The 19200-nt window shown below is 34.5% G+C and overlaps 2 protein-coding genes and 2 pseudogenes across 3 annotated transcripts; 3 read left to right on the top strand and 1 right to left on the bottom strand.

Annotated features, from left to right (window-relative positions):
• Positions 1-202: 202 nt before the first annotated feature.
• Positions 203-1589, bottom strand: LOC112416739 (uncharacterized). Its single transcript, XM_024771101.2, has 3 exons — positions 1106-1589; positions 756-981; positions 203-672 (listed from the first exon to the last, which is right to left on the bottom strand). The coding sequence occupies exons 1-3, from the start codon at positions 1484-1486 to the stop codon at positions 203-205; spliced, it is 1077 nt and encodes a 358-aa protein (XP_024626869.2). The 5' UTR covers positions 1487-1589.
• A 2561-nt stretch (positions 1590-4150) lies between these two features.
• LOC11432534 (pectinesterase-like) lies at positions 4151-6245 on the top strand (annotated as a pseudogene). The gene is made up of 2 exons (XR_003007166.1): positions 4151-5246; positions 5518-6245. The product of XR_003007166.1 is annotated as a pectinesterase-like (transcript).
• A 9356-nt stretch (positions 6246-15601) lies between these two features.
• LOC120575749 (putative pectinesterase/pectinesterase inhibitor 28) lies at positions 15602-16335 on the top strand (annotated as a pseudogene).
• A 12-nt stretch (positions 16336-16347) lies between these two features.
• On the top strand, positions 16348-17606 carry LOC11435293 (pectinesterase 4). The gene is made up of 2 exons (XM_039827321.1): positions 16348-16632; positions 16856-17606. The coding sequence occupies exons 1-2, from the start codon at positions 16350-16352 to the stop codon at positions 17566-17568; spliced, it is 996 nt and encodes a 331-aa protein (XP_039683255.1). The 5' UTR covers positions 16348-16349; the 3' UTR covers positions 17569-17606.
• The last annotated feature ends 1594 nt before the right edge of the window (positions 17607-19200 follow it).

Here is a 19200-nt window from a genome sequence, read left to right as displayed (position 1 = left end):
AAATGGTCAATTATAACATAACTACATTAATAAATATAATTAACATGAAGTTCCAATATCATTCACTTGACATCAATTTCAAATATACATTTAGTCCAAACACACACATATATAAAAAACACCATAATTTAATAAATTCAGTACTACTTCATCAAAGAAAAACCAAAATCAAAATAATAATATAAATTGCAATGTAATCCATTTAGGTTTGACCATTATTTTCATAATTTGACCACATTTGATGCGCTGCACCATTTTTTATAATTCCACCTTGAGCAAATTCATCCATATCACTTCTTGATGCCTCATGATTGTCATGGGATACATTTTGATTTGCAAGTTCGGCATCTACTTCAGCTATAAGGTCTTCATTTGGTTCTGCGCTCATTAGATAATTGTGAAGAATGCAACATGCAAAAATGATTAATTTCTGAGCTTTGACTCCATAAGCGGGTTCTGTTGAATTTGATAAAATCTCAAATCTTTTTTTTAATACACCAAAGGCTCTTTCAATTGCATTTCGTAAAGACGCATGCCAAAGATTAAACAATTCTTTATAATTTAGGGGTGGATTTCTTGCCGAAAATTCTTTCAAGTGATACCGAACTCCTCTATAAGGCGTAATAAGTCCACTTGTCAACATGAAACCAGCATCAACTAGATAATATTTTCCTATAGTAAAGGTAAATAATAAATGTGATAGTTTGAAGTATATAATATAAGTAGTTATAACTTTATGTTGATTCTTATATTACCTTGAGGAATTTTAAGTTTATCTTCTCGTGTTAATGCATTCTTTATTATTCTTGAGTCAGAGGCGGAGCCTTCCCATCCCGCAAGCACATACGTGAACTTTAAATCAAAAGTGCACGCTGCTAAAACATTTTGTGTTGGATACTCTTTCCTACCACGATAACGAGGGGCGTCTTTTGCAGATACCTTGACTCGTATATGTGTTCCATCTATAGCACCAACACAATCCTGACACAATATAGTATTTTTCTATCAATATATATATATATATATATATATATATATATATATATATATATATATATATAATTTATTCAAGTCTTGCTAATATTTTATTAATATAAAAATGTACCTTAAAATATGGGTAGAATCTAGTGCTACTAGAAATTTCCAAGGGGATCGTTGATCCATCAGGTTGTACAATAAACTTTTCTTCCAATTCAAGAATAGCTTTCAAAACTTGATGGAGATGACGGCTAATTGTCTCACCCGAACGACGAAACCAAAAGTTGACTTCACGATTTTTAGCATTATGGGTTAGTATGTAAAGTGATTTTGCAACTTGTTCTTCCACACTTGACCATCTTGTAGGTCGTAAGCCCCCTTCTCTTTCTAACATATCGCATAACTTTAAAAAAGTTTGAGGACCCATTCTTATTATATTTCTACTAGTTTCACTATTTTTAAGTCGATACATTACTTCTTCACGCACCCTTTCTCTCTGAGAGCTCATACTATAACTTATTTTTTTTTTTACGAGAGATTCGAATATAACAAAAGACAACAGCACACATAAGCTGAGCTATAGCTCTTCGGCGCAAATCAAACCATCTATTGATAGCAATTTTCTGATCTTGATGATCCATCTAATCGCATAAAATTAATTTCTAGATTATATAACTCTTATACTACAATTACATATAGACATGTAATAAACTACAACAAACATATTTATATATAAACGAGGTCATGATCAATATATGGAAGAAAAAAAAATGAAACAAAGCATATAGAAAGAAAAGCAGAACGTAAAAAAGAAAAAAAAAATCATGATTAATGTATAGATATATGGAAGATAAAAAAAATGAAACAAAGCATATAGATTAATGTACAGAAAAATAAAGCCAAGATTTTACACAACAAGACATGTAGGATCGGTGAATTAACAGTGAAAAAAAACACTACTAGGTTGTGATTATCCTATTTTAGCTAGAAGTGAAGATTTGCATTTTATATAAGCTGTATCTGATACTCCAACAACAATAAGTATCAATAAAAATAATGCACAGCTTTGAGGATGGATAATGTAGTGTGCCAACAGGAACAAGTTCAATAGGCAGCATCAGCCTTTAAAAAAATAAAATAAATGGCCTGCATGCTTGAGAGAGGTTTTAAGTGGGAACATGTGAAATGTAAACATGTCCTGAGTTTTTACTGTTCGTTTGCCTGTAGGCTGTAGCTATTTTATGCAAAATTTTATTTGTATATTTCTGTTCTCATGGTAAATTTTTTTTTTTTTTTTTTTAAAACTATGTGCGTTTTTAGTGAATTTCATTTTCAATTTGATTCAATGATTACGAGTTATATTCAGCTAATCCGATAATAGTAAGGTTGTGTAGTGAAAAAAAAATTTGGTCAAGATTTTACACAACAAGACATGGATAGGTGAATTAACTGTGAAAAAAAAACAAGCAACAACAAGTATAATAAGCTGAATTAAAATAAAATAATAATAATAATAATAAAACTTCAACGATTTCATAAAAAAAAAAAAAAAGACTTCAACGATTTTAAAAGTGAAAAAAAAACAATACTCTCAAATGAATGGATCAATACCATAAGAAAAAACACACTATGAAACAAACAAGCCACCGTAAGGATAAAGCAACAATTTAAACAATAAAGTTCCAACAACGATAACGATTAAACAAGGATAATAAAGTAGCGAATCAATAACGATGTAATTAATAATACTACGATATAGACAATGAGATGATGAAATTACTCACAATTCACTTTGGAGGAAGCCTCAAGCAGTCGTTGACAACAACAAAGTAGTAGTAAGAGCGGTTTGTACATCTAACAAATAAGAGTGGTAGATTATATAATAATAAAAATTGTTACAAGGAAAATATAACAAAATAATAATAATAATTGTTACAAGAATAAGATAACCTAATAATAATAATAAGATTGTTACAAAAATAATATAATCTAATAATAATAAAAGTTGTTACAAGGTTAATATTGAGATTTGAAATTAATTTAAGGATAATTATGGCAATGCAATAAAATTTTAAAGAGATTTGCTCCCCTCCCCTCCCCTTCCCTTCCCTTCTAAAAATAGAACCAAACACTTCAAATTAAAAATCTCCCCTCCCCTTCCCTCCTCTCCCCTCCAAAACGCTCGAACCAAACGGACCCTAAGGAATTAGGGCAAGAGTATTTTAAAGAATTAGGAGTAAACCCTCATTTGGGTCCCTAAAAGTGTACCTCGCTATCAGGCACATCCATGGATCAAGGAATCGAACCAAAAACTCCCTCAAAGTCTCTTCCGTTAGTCATTCACATCCAAAACGCTAACAGAGTGTTAACGGTGCTGACATGTCTGTTATACTTGCCACTTCAGCTGTTGTATTCGCGTACCACGCTGGCAAGGGACTAGGTTGCTGGTAGGTGAGGGACCAAAATAATTTCTTCCTTCATCTTCTCCAGCACCTCCAATTCCTCATCTTCTCCAACAGTGCTCATAAACTCATGTTCACCAACACATCTGACTAGAAATTATCATATTCATATTCAAAATCAAAATTCATAATCCACAACTCAAAACCATGATGAACATAAAAAATTCTAAATTTCCTCAAAACTCCATGATTGTTCATGCGCAAACCTCTGTTTTTTTTCCTGGCATCCATGGCTTATGGTGTTCAGAACTATGGGGATAATGATGACAGTCAGTCATTCACTATTTTGATTTTGAACGGTTAGTTAATTGGACTGATATTATAATTGCTTAACCAAACAAAAAAAAAAAAAAAACTCACCGTTTATTTCCCAAAAACCAAGCAACTCAAGATCTTAGAAATGGTCTCCTTCACCTAATTTTAGACACCACAGTGTATATCAACCTCGTTCAATTTACCTTAAAATACCAATTAACATTATTATAGAAATGCTGTTTTCTTGCAAAACATCACAACAAACTGCCAGTTTTAGAAAAGAAAAATAGTGGTAGACAGTGTTTCAACCCATTCCTAAAATTAACCGATAAGTTTTCGACAATTATGTGCCTATCATTTAACAAATTGCCAAATATAGAATTTACTTTGGTTGGTAGAAACTTTTTTTTATCACCTATAAAAACCATAACATCATCCCATAACTCTTCAGGGATCTCCAATAAGCCTCCCCTACTAAAACACCCAAGGGGAGGAAACTAGTCTTCTAATAATTCGAGCAAAAAATAAAAAAAATGAATGGAAAGGTAATTATCTCCGCTGTTTCTCTTATCCTCGTTGTAGGTGTTGCCATCGGCGTGGTTTGCGCTGTTCACAAAAATGGTGAAGACCCTGAGGTTAAAACTCAACAAAGATCTCTTCAAGTTATGTGCCAAAATGCAGATGACCAAAAACTCTGCCATGAAACACTTAGCTCTGTGCGTGGCGCCGACGCCGCTGACCCTAAGGCATACATAGCAGCCGCTGTAAAGGCAGCCACTGACAATGTCATTAAGGCCTTTAACATGAGTGACAGGCTCACCACTGAGTATGGAAAGGAAGATGGTACCAAGATGGCTCTTAATGACTGCAAGGACTTGATGCAATTCGCTTTGGACAGTCTTGACCTCTCCACCAAGTGTGTTCATGACAGCAACATTCAAGCTGTTCATGACCAAACCGCTGATATGAGGAATTGGTTGAGTGCAGTTATCTCTTACAGACAAGCTTGTATGGAAGGATTTGACGATGAAAATGACGGTGAGAAGAAGATCAAGGAGCAATTAGACGTTCAGAGTTTGGACAGCGTACAAAAGGTTACCGCTGTTGCCCTTGACATTGTGACTGGTTTGTCCGACATCCTCCAGCAATTCAACTTGAAGTTTGATATCAAACCTGCTTCCCGTCGTCTTCTTAATTCTGAGGTGACTGTTGATGATCAAGGATACCCTTCATGGATCTCTGCTTCTGATCGCAAGCTTTTGGCTAAAATGAAAGGAAACGGATGGAGAGCAAATGTTGGGGCTAATGCTGTTGTTGCCAAGGATGGTAGCGGTCAATTTAAAACCATCCAGGCTGCTATTGCCGCTTACCCTAAGGGGAACAAAGGCAGATATACTATCTACGTTAAGGCTGGCGTCTATGATGAATACATCACTATTCCCAAAGACGCTGTTAACATTCTTATGTATGGTGATGGCCCCGGAAAGACCATTGTTACCGGAAGAAAGAACGGTGCTGCTGGTGTCAAGACCATGCAAACCGCCACCTTCGGTAAGTAATTCAATTATCATCGATCACAACTTTTTTATTTTATTTAATAAATTGTGTACCTTATGAATGAAGAAAGGGTAATGATGAGAAATAGTAACATCACTCTCAAAATTCATTTTTGAAGAAAACATAACTCACATTGAAAAGATTTATATATACACACACACACATACATACATACATACATACATACATACATAAATATAACATTGACACATATAATAGCCGGTGTGATCGAAGTTACTAATTAATTGATCATCCATGCATGCAGCCAACACCGCATTGGGGTTCATTGGAAAGGCAATGACATTTGAGAACACAGCCGGTCCTGCTGGTCACCAAGCTGTGGCATTTAGAAACCAAGGAGATATGTCTGCTTTGGTGGGTTGCCATATCCTGGGTTACCAAGACACTTTGTACGTTCAAACCAACAGGCAATTCTACCGCAATTGTGTTATCTCTGGTACCGTTGATTTCATCTTTGGAACATCTGCCACCTTGATCCAAGACTCTACGATCATCGTAAGAATGCCTTCCCCAAATCAATTCAACACAATTACCGCAGACGGGTCATACGTGAATAAATTGAATACTGGTATTGTGATCCAAGGCTGCAATATTGTCCCAGAAGCAGCATTGTTCCCTCAAAGATTCACAATTAAATCTTACTTGGGCAGACCATGGAAGGTTTTAGCAAAGACGGTCGTCATGGAATCCACCATTGGTGATTTTATTCATCCAGATGGATGGACCCCTTGGCAAGGAGAACATTTTGAAAACACATGTTACTATGCAGAGTACGCCAACACTGGACCTGGTGCCAATATTGCCAGGAGGATCAAGTGGAAGGGTTATCACGGTGCCATTAGCAGGGCCGAGGCTACCAAATTCACTGCTGGTTTATGGCTCCAAGCTGGACCCAAGTCCGCAGCCGAATGGTTGACTGGTCTTAATGTTCCTAATTACCTTGGCTTCAAAGCTTGAAAATTAAACATGTAACTCTGAGAGAGTGTGAATGTGATGCATGGCACATAAACAAATTATTATTCTTTGTAATTACCTTCCTATATTTTTCCAGGAGATCCACCAGAAATACAAATGAAAATTTGCTCGAATTATAGTTTAAGCTTCAATTTTCATTTTTCTTTTGATCATTCAAATATAACCATTCCATTTTGGTAAGAGTACAAGCGTTATTTCAAACTTCATACACAAAAATGTTTCCTTTTTTTGCTTAATCCATATTAGTTATAAAAGCAGTTAAATCAAATGAATGACTGATCGTATAAGAAAAAAGATGAGCAAAAGGTAAGCAAGGTAATGTTTCTCTTAAACTTGATATAAGTAAGTATGAACGAATGGATTGAGATTATCTTAGACAAATTATGATTAAGATGGGTTTTACATTACAATGGGTTTATTGGATCATGCTTTGTGTTGAAAACGGTATATTACTCCGTGTTGGTGAATGGTGGCCCTATTATTCCAGGTCGAGGTCTCCGAAAAGGCGACCCTTTTTCTCCCTACCTAGATATCTGAGGCTATTATTTGTACTAGCGCCCCAACTGTTTCTCACTTAGTATTTGAGGATGATTGTTTTCTACTCTTTCTAGCCCGAGAGTGTGAGGTTATAGCAATGAAGAAGAGATATTTACGCCATATATTGTTTATTTTTTTGAAATTAAATTGGAATGCATGTTTATAAGAATTATTCATCGCTATTTAATTATAACATTATTTGACTCAATAAATTTATTGTTCATTATTTTTTCAGAAATTTATTTAATTTTGCGTTTTTGTTTATTATGCTTATGTACTACATAACACAATAACATTTTTTAATTAAAAATTAAGTTTTTATTATACGAAAAATATCGAAAAATGAAACTTGATAGTTCTATAGGGAAGATTTTTTTTTTACCCTTAACTATATTTTCCTTAATTATTTTACTTAGTGCATACATATTATAACAATTGTTTTCAGTAAAAACTTTAATTTTAATCTTAAATTCACTAAGAATTTAGAGGTTATTTTAGAATTAATGACCCGTTAACTAAGGAATTAGGGCAAGAGTATTTTAAAGAATTAGGAGTAAACCCTCATTTGGGTCCCTGAAAGTGTACCTCGCTATCAGGCACATCCCTGAATCAAGGAATCGAACCAAAAACTCCCTCAAAGTCTCTTCCGTTAGTCATTCACATCCAAAACGCTAACAGAGTGTTAACGGTGCTGACATGTCTGTTATACTTGCCACTTCAGCTGTTGTATTCGCGTACCACGCTGGCAAGGGACTAGGTTGCTGGTAGGTGAGGGACCAAAATAATTTCTTCCTTCATCTTCTCCAGCACCTCCAATTCCTCATCTTCTCCAACAGTGCACATAAACTCATGTTCACCAACACATCTGACTAGAAATTATCATATTCATATTCAAAATCAAAATTCAAAATTGATTTACCCTCTTTATCTTTATTTTCATCATCAATTCAAAATTCATAATCCACAACTCAAAACCATGATGAACATAAAAAATTCTAAATTTCCTCAAAACTCCATGATTGTTCATGCGCAAACCTCTGTTTTTTTTCCTGGCATCCATGGCTTATGGTGTTCAGAACTATGGGGATAATGATGACAGTCAGTCATTCACTATTTTTAGAGTCTTTTTATGATATTTTTGAGTTCACAAGCAAGCTTAAGCAGCAAGAAAAACAAGAAAAAGCTGAAGAAATTGAAAAGAAGGCATCGTGTCATAATTACTGAAAAACGTGTCACGATTTGGAACATAGAATGAGGTTCATTCGACATTGGTTAAAACGTGTCACGATGGCTATTTCGTGACACGATTTTAGGAACATGTGGCAAGAGAAAATATGATTAATACAAAAGAGCCACATAAAACAAAGTGAGAATTGAATGAAAGGAAACAAAAGAATATCATAATATGGAAGGTGTGAAAAGAAGAAACAACTGGGCTTTATTTATCATGTTTCTTGAGCATAAAGAAACGTAACATGCTGATTGGAATTGAAAAACTAGGTTACAAGAAGGTTATAAAAGCAAGAGGCATTAGGTAACAACGGGATGGCTGCTGATACATATTTCACGTTTTGGAAGGTTTTGGAGGCACGGTTCCCGAGAGCAGAGAAGGAGCAAGGCTTCAACACATGCACAAAGAAAAAAAGGCATATCAGTTCAAGAAATTCTCAATATCAAAACATTGTAATTTCTTTTATTTATATGCTTAATTCTTTTTATCATGTCTAACTAAATTCCTTTGATTAGGTCTGAGATGAATGTGTGTAACCCTAATTGATTGTAAAACTCTCTTTATTGTGAATGACAATTTAGTTTTTATTCAATTCAATTGTTCTTAATGCTTTTTATATCCTGATCAAATATAAACATGATTTAGTGAGAACGAATGACTACTGACCCTTTATTAGTGATACTAGGTTAACGTTCTTAAACCTTCAAAGATTATTAGACCACCTAAGGAATTAGGGGCTGTAGTTTGAGAAGAGGGTTCTAACTCAAGGGATTGATTAGGACTATTTTGTTAACTATCGTGGAACTAGAAAATCATTCATAAGAATAGGTGCAGTATACCAATTAGGGGAACATAGATGATTCGAAAGACCTAATCTCATCTCTCTCTTATTCTTTCCAACTCTATCTTTATTTTCTGTTTATTTAATTTTATGCAAACCAAAACTACTGCCTCGGGCAACTAAAAGAAATTTACACATCCTAAATATTAACCTTATTGTTAAATTGAGATTAACATAGTCCTCGTTGGAACGATATTTTTACTACTACGATAGTATTTAGTACACTTGCTAAAAAAATCTATCAAGTTTTTGGCGCCGCTGCCGGGGACTGTTGAGTCATTTCAATTTGGTAATTTTGTTTTTATTTAGGATTTCTGTCATTTATATTTTTGTTTATATATAAAAATAAAATAAAAATTAATAAAAAAAAATATATGATTTATGCTCTTATTTTTCTTCTCATTGCACTGTGCTACTAAAAAGTTTATCCAAATTTTGCAGTTATGATAGACAGGTTATACCTCCATGACACAGAAGAGATTGGTATGTTGAAGTATGAAAAATATATGCTATCTTTGAAGATATGATATTTGGACAGAAAAATCTCGAGATTAAATGAGAGATGTGGTCGTTATGAGGCGAATCAACCATGTAGTAATTGTGAAGAGAAGAAAGAGGTGATCAACATCGATTACAATACTCAACTTCAAAATATTTTAGATGATTTCTTGGTGTCAAATCAAGTTTCATTTGAGAAGTTTGATGTTCAGTGTGGTGATCTTGTTGAGAAAGCACATGAGTCTCAGAAGAAGCTGGTTCAGATGGAGACTGAGTGTCACGAGGTTGTTGTGGAAGAAAATCCCAAAGTGAGGAGTGTGGATATTTTTCCGAAGTCTGGATCAACGGAGGTTAAGGAAATAACTCGTGTGCAAATGGATGCACGTCCTTCTCTAAGGTGGGAGAGCTTAAATTCCAAAAGATCAACAGTGAGTGCATGGGAGTATCTGATTCTTTACGCCAAATTCATGGAATTCCTACCAAACAGGAGGAAGAAGAAGGGTGATATATTCCTTTTATCATTTTTGCCACCCTAACAGTGGTTGAAGCGTCAAGCTCAATGACGTAAAAGAAAGCGCTTGGTGGGAGGCAACCCATCCTTTTTATTATGTCTTTATTTTCAGTAATTTATTTCTATTGTTGAGTCAAACAATTTGTCTTTAATTTTTATTTTGGTTGTATCCCCCTGTTATGTGATTGAATCTGAACTTGTTTATTATTGATGAATTTGCTTGTTTGTTGATTTTTTCCAATTTAGTAACAAATACGTGTTCAAGTGGTATTCCAAAAGTTCAAAAGGAGGAGTGACTTGTGATTCAAAGGCGAAGTGTACGGCAGTGAAAGATAGGTAGTCACAACTCCCAGAAATCTAAAATGTAAGGTTCATGGCCAAATTTTATTTTTCCAATTTACTTCTAAAGAGTGTTCCATGCATTTACATTTCTAGAACTTGCAATTTTTCTCTGCTGTCGATTGATCTTTGTCATATACACACTGAGGCAAAAGTGCTTGGTCCTGTGAGCCTTTTAAAGCCTACCCTGATTGTTTTGAAATTTTATCCTTTCTTCAGCCAAATTGAGTTGGTAGGTTTAGATCTTTTTGTTCGGTGACAAACTACATTACAAGCTTAGAGACTTTTAGGATTTACCCCTTATTGTTTTTCCGAGTTAGGCATTGTAGAATGTTGCTAAATATTAAGTTTGGGGTTGCTATTGGAATTTGCAACCAATTAAGTTTGGGGTGGGGGTACTAGAGAACAAAGAAAGAAAAGAAAAAAAAAAAAAAAGAACATTCTCATTAAAACAATATGCCAAAATGGTGTATTAAAAAAAAAAAAAAGAATAGAATGAAAAAGGGACAAGACATTGAAAAACCGAGTAACTTTAAATTCGATTGTCCCAATTGTTATAAATAATCTCTAGTACTCTTGCAAGAATTGTTGTTCCAAAAGGTGAATGAATGATGAATTGAATTTTGTGCTTAACTTCCGTAGGAATGCCTAACTCAAATTTTGTGTAGCCTACTTATCCAAATATTATCCCACCTTCACCTAAGCTCCGTTATAACCCTTTAAGACCTCAAAGTGTGCATTGACATTGATTTTGATTGACGTTTAGAAACTTTTCAAGCGTATGGTAATATGTAGATTGCATGTCGATTGTGTGTGAACCCTTTCATATTGTTGCGTGGAGTTGTGAATTGGTGATTGCTAACAAGTCAAACTAGCTCATCTTTAGCTAGTAAGGTGTTGAACTTTTGGGTACTATCGCTTGATCAGGTAATTGTTATTTTACTGTCGATTGTCAATATTGCAAGTAAATTCCTTGAGGACAAGGAATGGTTCAAGTTTGGAGTTGTGATGACAGTCAGTCATTCACTATTTTTAGAGTCTTTTTATGATATTTTTGAGTTCACAAGCAAGCTTAAGCAGCAAGAAAAACAAGAAAAAGCTGAAGAAACTGAAAAGAAGGCATCGTGTCACAATTACTGAAAAACGTGTCACGATTTGGAACATAAGATGAGGTTCATTCGACATTGGTTAAAACGTGTCACGATGGCTATTTCGTGACACGATTTTAGGAACATGTGGCAAGAGAAAATATGATTAATACAAAAGAGCCACGTAAAACAAAGTGAGAATTGAATGAAAGGAAACAAAAGAATATCATAATATGGAAGGTGTGAAAAGAAGATACAATTGGGCTTTATTTATCATGTTTCTTGAGCATAAAGAAACGTAACATGCTGATTGGAATTGAAAAACTAGGTTACAAGAAGGTTATAAAAGCAAGAGGCATTAGGTAACAACGGGACGGCTGCTGATACATATTTCACGTTTTGGAAGGTTTTGGAGGCACGGTTCCCGAGAGCAGAGAAGGAGCAAGGCTTCAACACATGCACAAAGAAAAAAAGGCATATCAGTTCAAGAAATTCTCAATATCAAAACATTGTAATTTCTTTTATTTATATGCTTAATTCTTTTTATCATGTCTAACTAAATTCCTTTGATTAGGTCTGAGATGAATCTGTGTAACCCTAATTGATTCATGTTGCTGTGAAACTTTATTTATTGTGAATGACAATTTAGTTTTTATTCAATTCAATTGTTCTTAATGCTTTTTATATCCTGATCAAATATAAACATGATTTAGTGAGAACGAATGACTACTGACCCTAGCTTTCGACTTATACCTAATTGAATTGTTCTAATAAACATGGTTAGTCTAGGAATGGATAATCCTTTATTAGTGATACTAGGTTAACGTTCTTAAACCTTCAAAGATTATTAGACCACCTAAGGAATTAGGGGCTGTAGTTTGAGAAGAGGGTTCTAACTCAAGGGATTGATTAGGACTATTTTGTTAACTATCGTGGAACTAGAAAATCATTCATAAGAATAGGTGCAGTATACCAATTAGGGAAACATAGATGATTCGAAAGACCTAATCTCATCTCTCTCTTATTCTTTCCAACTCTATCTTTATTTTCTGTTTATTTAATTTTATGCAAACCAAAACTACTGCCTCGGGCAACTAAAAGAAATTTACACATCCTAAATATTAACCTTATTGTTAAATTGAGATTAACATAGTCCTCGTTGGAACGATATTTTTACTACTTCGATAGTATTTAGTACACTTGCTAAAAAAATCTATCAGATAAGAATTAAAAATCAAACCCAACAAAATACATAGATCCGAGCACAAAAATCAAACCCTCAAAATACCCCAAATCCAAAACACAAATTCAATATAGAAAAAACGGTGAAGCTTATTGGATTTTTGTCAACATAAAAGGGTAAAGAAAAACATGGATTATTGATGAACAAATTCATCATCTTCTTAATTATGAAATTTTTAGTACATTGGCATGTAGTTTCATCACACATTGTGAATTACTTACTTCCTCATATACGACATTAGACGTTACATTGGTATCTTCATCATCTTCATCAGTGATCAATATCTTTAGTCCTTCTCTGGATGTAACTCTTGAAACAACAACATACAACTGTCCGTGAGAAAATACAGGTGTTGGTAGATATACACCAACATGTTTAAGCGACTGCCTTTAACTTTTGTTAATTGTCATTGCAAATGATACAGTCAAAGGAAATTGTCTTCGTTGAAACTTAAAGGGAATCCTTACATCTGAAGGCGATATAGATAACATGGATACAAAAACCTGATCACCAACATTAGTTTCGGAAATGACCCACCCCTCAATGACGTATCTTCCCATCCTAGTGATAACCAATCTGGTTCCATTGCATAATCCATATCGTGTATCTATATTTCTCAACAAAATAACTGGCACACCAACCTTTAACATTAATTTGTGATTAGGCGGTCCAGAAGTAGTTATGGTGTTGAGGAATTCGGGTGTATGAACATCGTCAATATGATCACCGTTTAAGTTACAATGAATAGGTGAATCATAACTCAAATAAACCTTCTCCTCAAAAAGTAGCCGAGTTTGCATGAAAATTAGGGTATTTTGTTTGTAAACGTATTAAAAAAAGGCAACATGATAAGAATGAAATAAAGGCATGAAATTGGTTCAAAAAAAAAGTGTACAAAATATTATCAAAAAAAGGCATGAAATTAGTGCGATGAATTTTTCTAGTATTGTGTACAAAATATTGTCAAAAAAAAGGCAAGACGATAGCAAAAAAAAAAACAAGCCAAGAAGATAGGAATAAATTGGAGCAATGCATTTTTTTTAGTATTAAATAAGTGTACAAAATATTTCCTTAAAAAAGAAAGTGAACAAAAAATAGTAAAAAAAAATCCAAAAAAAAATTAGGTTAAATTTCTGCGGACCTAATAAAATTAATAAACAAGGATACACTTCACCTAGTCCAGGTCTCTTGTCTTTCTTTCTCTTCCCTTAGCAATCTTATACATAGATTTTTCTCCTCCTTGGTACCTAAAGATTGGTATAATCCTTCAAAAGCTCGAATTTTTGCTTTGCTCATTGCCTTCTTAGCCTCTTTCCTAGCTGTCTTATATTTATCCCAAGTTTGAGCATTTTTACACCTAGACCAATCTGTAAAACAATCTCTTTTGATCCGAACTCTACTCTGCTCAATGTCATTTCACCACCAAGATTCTTTACCCCTATGTCCAAAACCTCTTAACTCTCCCAATGTCGCTTTTGCTACTTTTTTAACCTCATGTGCCATCTTGTCCCACATATCATTAGTGCTTCTTTGTTGTTGCTTGAAACCTCCCTCTAAGATCTTGTCTTGGAAAATATGTTGTTTTTCACCCTTTAAATGCCACCACTTAATTCGCGGAGCCCCACTATGGCTTCTTCTCTTTACACTCCTCTTAACCTTTACATCCATCATCAATACTCTTTGTTCGGTAGTTAAGTTCTCTCTATTTATGACTTTACAGTCCAAACAAATCTTCTGATTAATTTCCTAATATATTAAATTTCTTTAGCATCAACTATAATGTAAGGATTTAGCTAATAAGAGAAGACTCGTTTAAATTGGAGGCCATATTTAAATATAAAAAATTGACCCTAAATAAAAAAAGGGCAATTTTAATTTTAAAATTTTATCATCTATTTAAATAGTAAATAACATCCGACAAGTTTCCGTGAGCTTAGCTCAGTTGATAGGGACATTGAATAATTTATGCAGGGGTCGGGGTTCGAACCCCGGACACCCCACTTCTCAACATTTAATTGTGTGAGCTCTAACCACTAGACTATTAGACCAAAAAAAAATATAACACCCGACAAAACGTAATATATTAAAGAGTCATCCTCTATTTTAAAAAAATCATCAATTTTTTGTTTTTTGCTTTTACCTACAAACAAGACGGTAGATAGATTTAAAACAAAACATATAGCCTGAATATCAATGAACCTTTATCTATGAACAATTAACATTTAGTGACTGTTAACAGTCAATTTTCTTGTTTTACAGGCCTTGTTGCACCCCTAAACCGGCATTTAGGATGAATGTTTCTCCTAGTTTTGAAGGACTTGTCATTAAACTTCTAAATATCAAGAGTATTTTGAAGGTTTATATTTAACATAGCTGCTTGATAGTTCATTTATTAAATTGAATTTGTATAAATATATAACAAAAGTAGTTTAAACTACTGTAGTTCCTAAAAGTTATACTTGGCTAGAACGATAATGGATTAATGCGAGTCAACCACAACTCAAAATTAGTTTTTTAAATAAAAATCCACAACTCAATATGGTACCAAATAACTATCGTAAATTATTATTATTATCAGCTATGATATACTAATCCACAAATGGTACAATGGTAATAGCATCCCTTTTTAGACCACACACGTGTACACACAAAAAATAAGGAACTCGAGATCCTAGAAATGGTCTCCTTCAACTAATTTTAGACATTAAAATGTCTGTCAACCTTCTCCAATTTACCTCAAAATATTAATTAACATTATTATAGAAATGCTGTTTTCTTGCAAAACATCACAACAAATTTGCAATTTTAGAAGGAAGAAAAAAAAGTGGTAGACAGCGTTTCAACACATTACTTAAATTAACCGAGAAGTTTACGACAATTATGTGCCTATCATCTAAAAAACATGCCAGATATAGAATTTACTTTGGTTGGTTAAAACTTTTATTGATAACCTATAAAAACCATAACATCATCCCATAACTCTTCAGGGATCTCCAATAAGCCTCCCCTACTAAAACACCTAAGGGGAGGAAACTAGTCTTCTAATAATTTGAGTAGAAAATAAAAAATAAAAAATAAATGTCGGGAAAGGTAATTATCTCCGCTGTTTCTCTTATTCTCGTTGTAGGTGTTGCCATCGGTGTTGTTGTCGCCGTTCGCAAAAATGGTGAAGACCCCGAGGTTCAAACTCAACAAAGAAATCTTAGAATTATGTGCCAAAACTCACAAGACCAAAAACTCTGTCATGAAACTCTTAGCTCTGTGCATGGCGCCGATGCCGCTGACCCGAAGGCATACATAGCAGCCTCCGTGAAGGCAGCCACCGACAATGTCATTAAGGCCTTTAACATGAGTGAAAGGCTCACCACTGAGTATGGAAAGGAAAATGGTGCCAAGATGGCTCTTAATGACTGCAAGGACTTGATGCAATTCGCTTTGGACAGTCTTGACCTCTCCACCAAGTGTGTTCATGACAACAACATTCAAGCTGTTCATGACCAAATCGCTGATATGAGGAATTGGTTGAGTGCGGTTATCTCTTACAGACAAGCTTGTATGGAAGGATTTGACGATGCAAATGATGGTGAGAAGAAGATCAAGGAGCAATTCCATGTTCAGAGTTTGGACAGCGTACAAAAGGTTACCGCTGTTGCCCTTGACATTGTGACTGGTTTGTCCGACATCCTCCAGCAATTCAACTTGAAGTTTGATGTCAAACCTGCTTCCCGTCGTCTTCTTAATTCTGAGGTGACTGTTGACGATCAAGGATACCCTTCATGGATCTCTTCTTCTGATCGCAAGCTTTTGGCTAAAATGCAACGAAAAAATTGGAGAGCAAATATTATGCCTAATGCTGTTGTTGCCAAGGATGGTAGCGGCCAATTTAAAACCATCCAGGCTGCTCTTGCCTCTTACCCTAAGGGAAACAAAGGCAGATATGTTATCTACGTTAAGGCCGGTGTCTATGACGAATACATCACTGTCCCCAAGGATGCTGTTAACATTCTTATGTATGGTGATGGCCCTGCAAGGACCATTGTCACTGGTAGAAAGAGCTTTGCTGCTGGTGTCAAGACCATGCAAACCGCCACCTTCGGTACTTAATTCAATTATCATCGATCAAAACTTTTTTATTTTATTTAATTAATTATTTACTTATGAATGAAGAAAGAGTATATGAGAAAAAGTGGCATCACTCTCAAAATTCATTTTTGAAGAAAACATAACTAACATTGAAAAGATATAGATACACATATAACATTGACATATATAGCCAATGTGATCGAAATTACTAATTAATTGATTATCCATGAATGCAGCCAACACCGCAATGGGGTTCATTGGAAAGGCAATGACATTTGAGAACACAGCCGGTCCTGATGGTCACCAAGCTGTGGCATTTAGAAACCAAGGAGATATGTCTGCTTTGGTGGGTTGCCATATCGTGGGTTACCAAGACAGCTTGTATGTTCAAAGCAACAGACAGTACTACCGCAATTGTCTTGTCTCGGGTACCGTTGACTTCATCTTTGGATCATCTGCTACCTTGATCCAACACTCTACAATCATTGTAAGAAAGCCTGGCAAAGGGCAATTCAACACAATTACTGCAGACGGATCAGACACGATGAATTTGAATACTGGTATTGTGATCCAGGATTGCAATATCATCCCAGAAGCAGCATTGTTCCCAGAAAGATTCACAATTCGGTCTTACTTGGGCAGACCATGGAAGTATTTAGCAAAGACTGTCGTCATGGAATCCACCATTGGTGATTTCATTCATCCAGATGGATGGACCATTTGGCAAGGAGAACAAAATCACAACACATGTTACTATGCAGAGTATGCAAACACCGGACCTGGTGCCAATGTTGCGAGGAGGGTCAAGTGGAAGGGTTATCACGGTGTCATTAGCAGGGCCGAGGCTAACAAATTCACAGCTGGTATATGGCTCCAAGCTGGACCCAAGTCTGCAGCTGAATGGTTGAATGGTCTTCATGTTCCTCACTACCTTGGCTTCAAAGCTTGAAAATTAAACATGTAACACTCAGCGAGTGTGAATGTGATGCATGGGTCGGAGACAAATTGTTATTCTTTGTAATTATCTTTCGTATTTTTATACATGAGATCCCCCAGAAATACAAATGAAAATTTGCTCGAATTATAGTTTAAGCTTTAATTTTCATTTTTTTTTTATCATTCGAATATAACCATTATTTTGGTAAGAGTACAAGCGTTATTGCAAACTTCATACACAACAATGTTTTCGTTTTTTGCCTAATCCATATTAGTTATAAAAGAGTTAAATAAAATGAATGATTGATCGACGATACGGAAACCATGCGATATTGATACGTCGATAGTGATACGGCGATACGGCCTCAATATGTTATTAAAAAATTAAATTTAAAATTAATAGTATAAGTGCATAGTGTATAAACATAATTAAAAATGATAATAAACTAACATTCACATTAATGAAAATGATCAAAACAAGTGACAATTACATATTTTTTTCAGCACAAATTAAATAGAATATAGCTAAACATCATTAGTACGGGAGAACATCATAAGTACTATAAAAATATAAAAAATAAAACACATTTGTCTAATGTTGACTGCTTAATAGTTAACACTAATTTTTCCTTTCAAAAAAAAAAAAATAGTTAACACTAATTTATATCGAAAACAAACAATTTTTTTTCTCAATTAGAGAGAAGAACAGAAGAAACATGACATTAGAGCAAAGAGAAACATAGTAGAATACAATTGGTGATATTGGTTAGAAGAGGGAATAACTATCGCTGTGTGGTGATGAGAAACCCTATTTTTTTGGGTTAGAAGAGACAATATGTTTTTTATTGCGCGGCCAGACTTGTAGTTTTATTTCTAATTATTTTATTTTTCTTTTTTTTAAAAGGAAATATGTAAGAAAGACGTATCGGTGTCAAAGTATCGGAGTATAAGTTAGCCGTGTCAGAGTACAAGTTAGTCGTATCTGACACGTATCGGTAATTTTTTTTTCTCAAAAAAATAAATATTAATTGACCGATACTTCTCCAATACGCGTATCGGGACGTAATGGTATCAGATACATGTCGGACAGGATTCATCACCATTTTTGAAGTATCGACGCTTCAGAGTTAATCGTTTTAAGAAAAAAGATGAACAAAAGGTAAACAAGGTGATGTTTCTCTAACACTTGATATAAGTAAGACCTATGAACGAATGGATTGAAATTATCTGAGACAAATTATGATTAAGATGGGTTTTACTATACAATGGGTTTATTAGATTATGCTTTATGTTGAAACGGTAGATCACTCTATGTTGGTGAATCGGGTGTATGGTGGCCCGATTATTCTAAGTCGAGGTCTCCGAAAAGTTTCTTCCTACCTATTCATTACGTGGGTTGAAGGTCTTTTGAAGAATTGTTTAGAAGAATATGTATTCGATTCTTGAGTTGAACAATTTTTTGTCAGACTTTACTTACCTCACAGTTAAACTCCGGATTACTAGGGCTCCTTTCCCATAAGAACTGGGGATTGCGCCTCAAAAAAGAGACTTTTTTGTTCAATTAAGTCATAAATTTGTAATCATACAATATAACTCCAGATTGCCATTTGAGTTTACTACTTGAACGATTTCGTACACTTGTGAA

This window comes from Medicago truncatula, chromosome 7 (genome assembly GCF_003473485.1).
Source record: "Medicago truncatula cultivar Jemalong A17 chromosome 7, MtrunA17r5.0-ANR, whole genome shotgun sequence".
Classification (NCBI taxonomy): Eukaryota; Viridiplantae; Streptophyta; class Magnoliopsida; order Fabales; family Fabaceae; genus Medicago; species Medicago truncatula.
The sequence above is the reverse complement of the archived record's forward strand: the minus strand, read 5'-3'. Positions and strand labels throughout refer to the sequence as shown.

Coding starts and splice junctions, on each gene's coding strand:
- LOC112416739 (XM_024771101.2), bottom strand. CDS start 1,486: ATGAGCTCTCAGAGAGAAAGGGTGCGTGAAGAAGTAATGTATCGACTT. Junction 982..1,105: donor GATTCTACCCATATTTTAAG/GTACATTTTTAT, acceptor ATATTGTGTCAG/GATTGTGTTGGTGCTATAGA. Junction 673..755: donor TAAACTTAAAATTCCTCAAG/GTAATATAAGAA, acceptor CCTTTACTATAG/GAAAATATTATCTAGTTGAT.
- LOC11435293 (XM_039827321.1), top strand. CDS start 16,350: ATGCAACGAAAAAATTGGAGAGCAAATATTATGCCTAATGCTGTTGTT. Junction 16,633..16,855: donor CATGCAAACCGCCACCTTCG/GTACTTAATTCA, acceptor CCATGAATGCAG/CCAACACCGCAATGGGGTTC.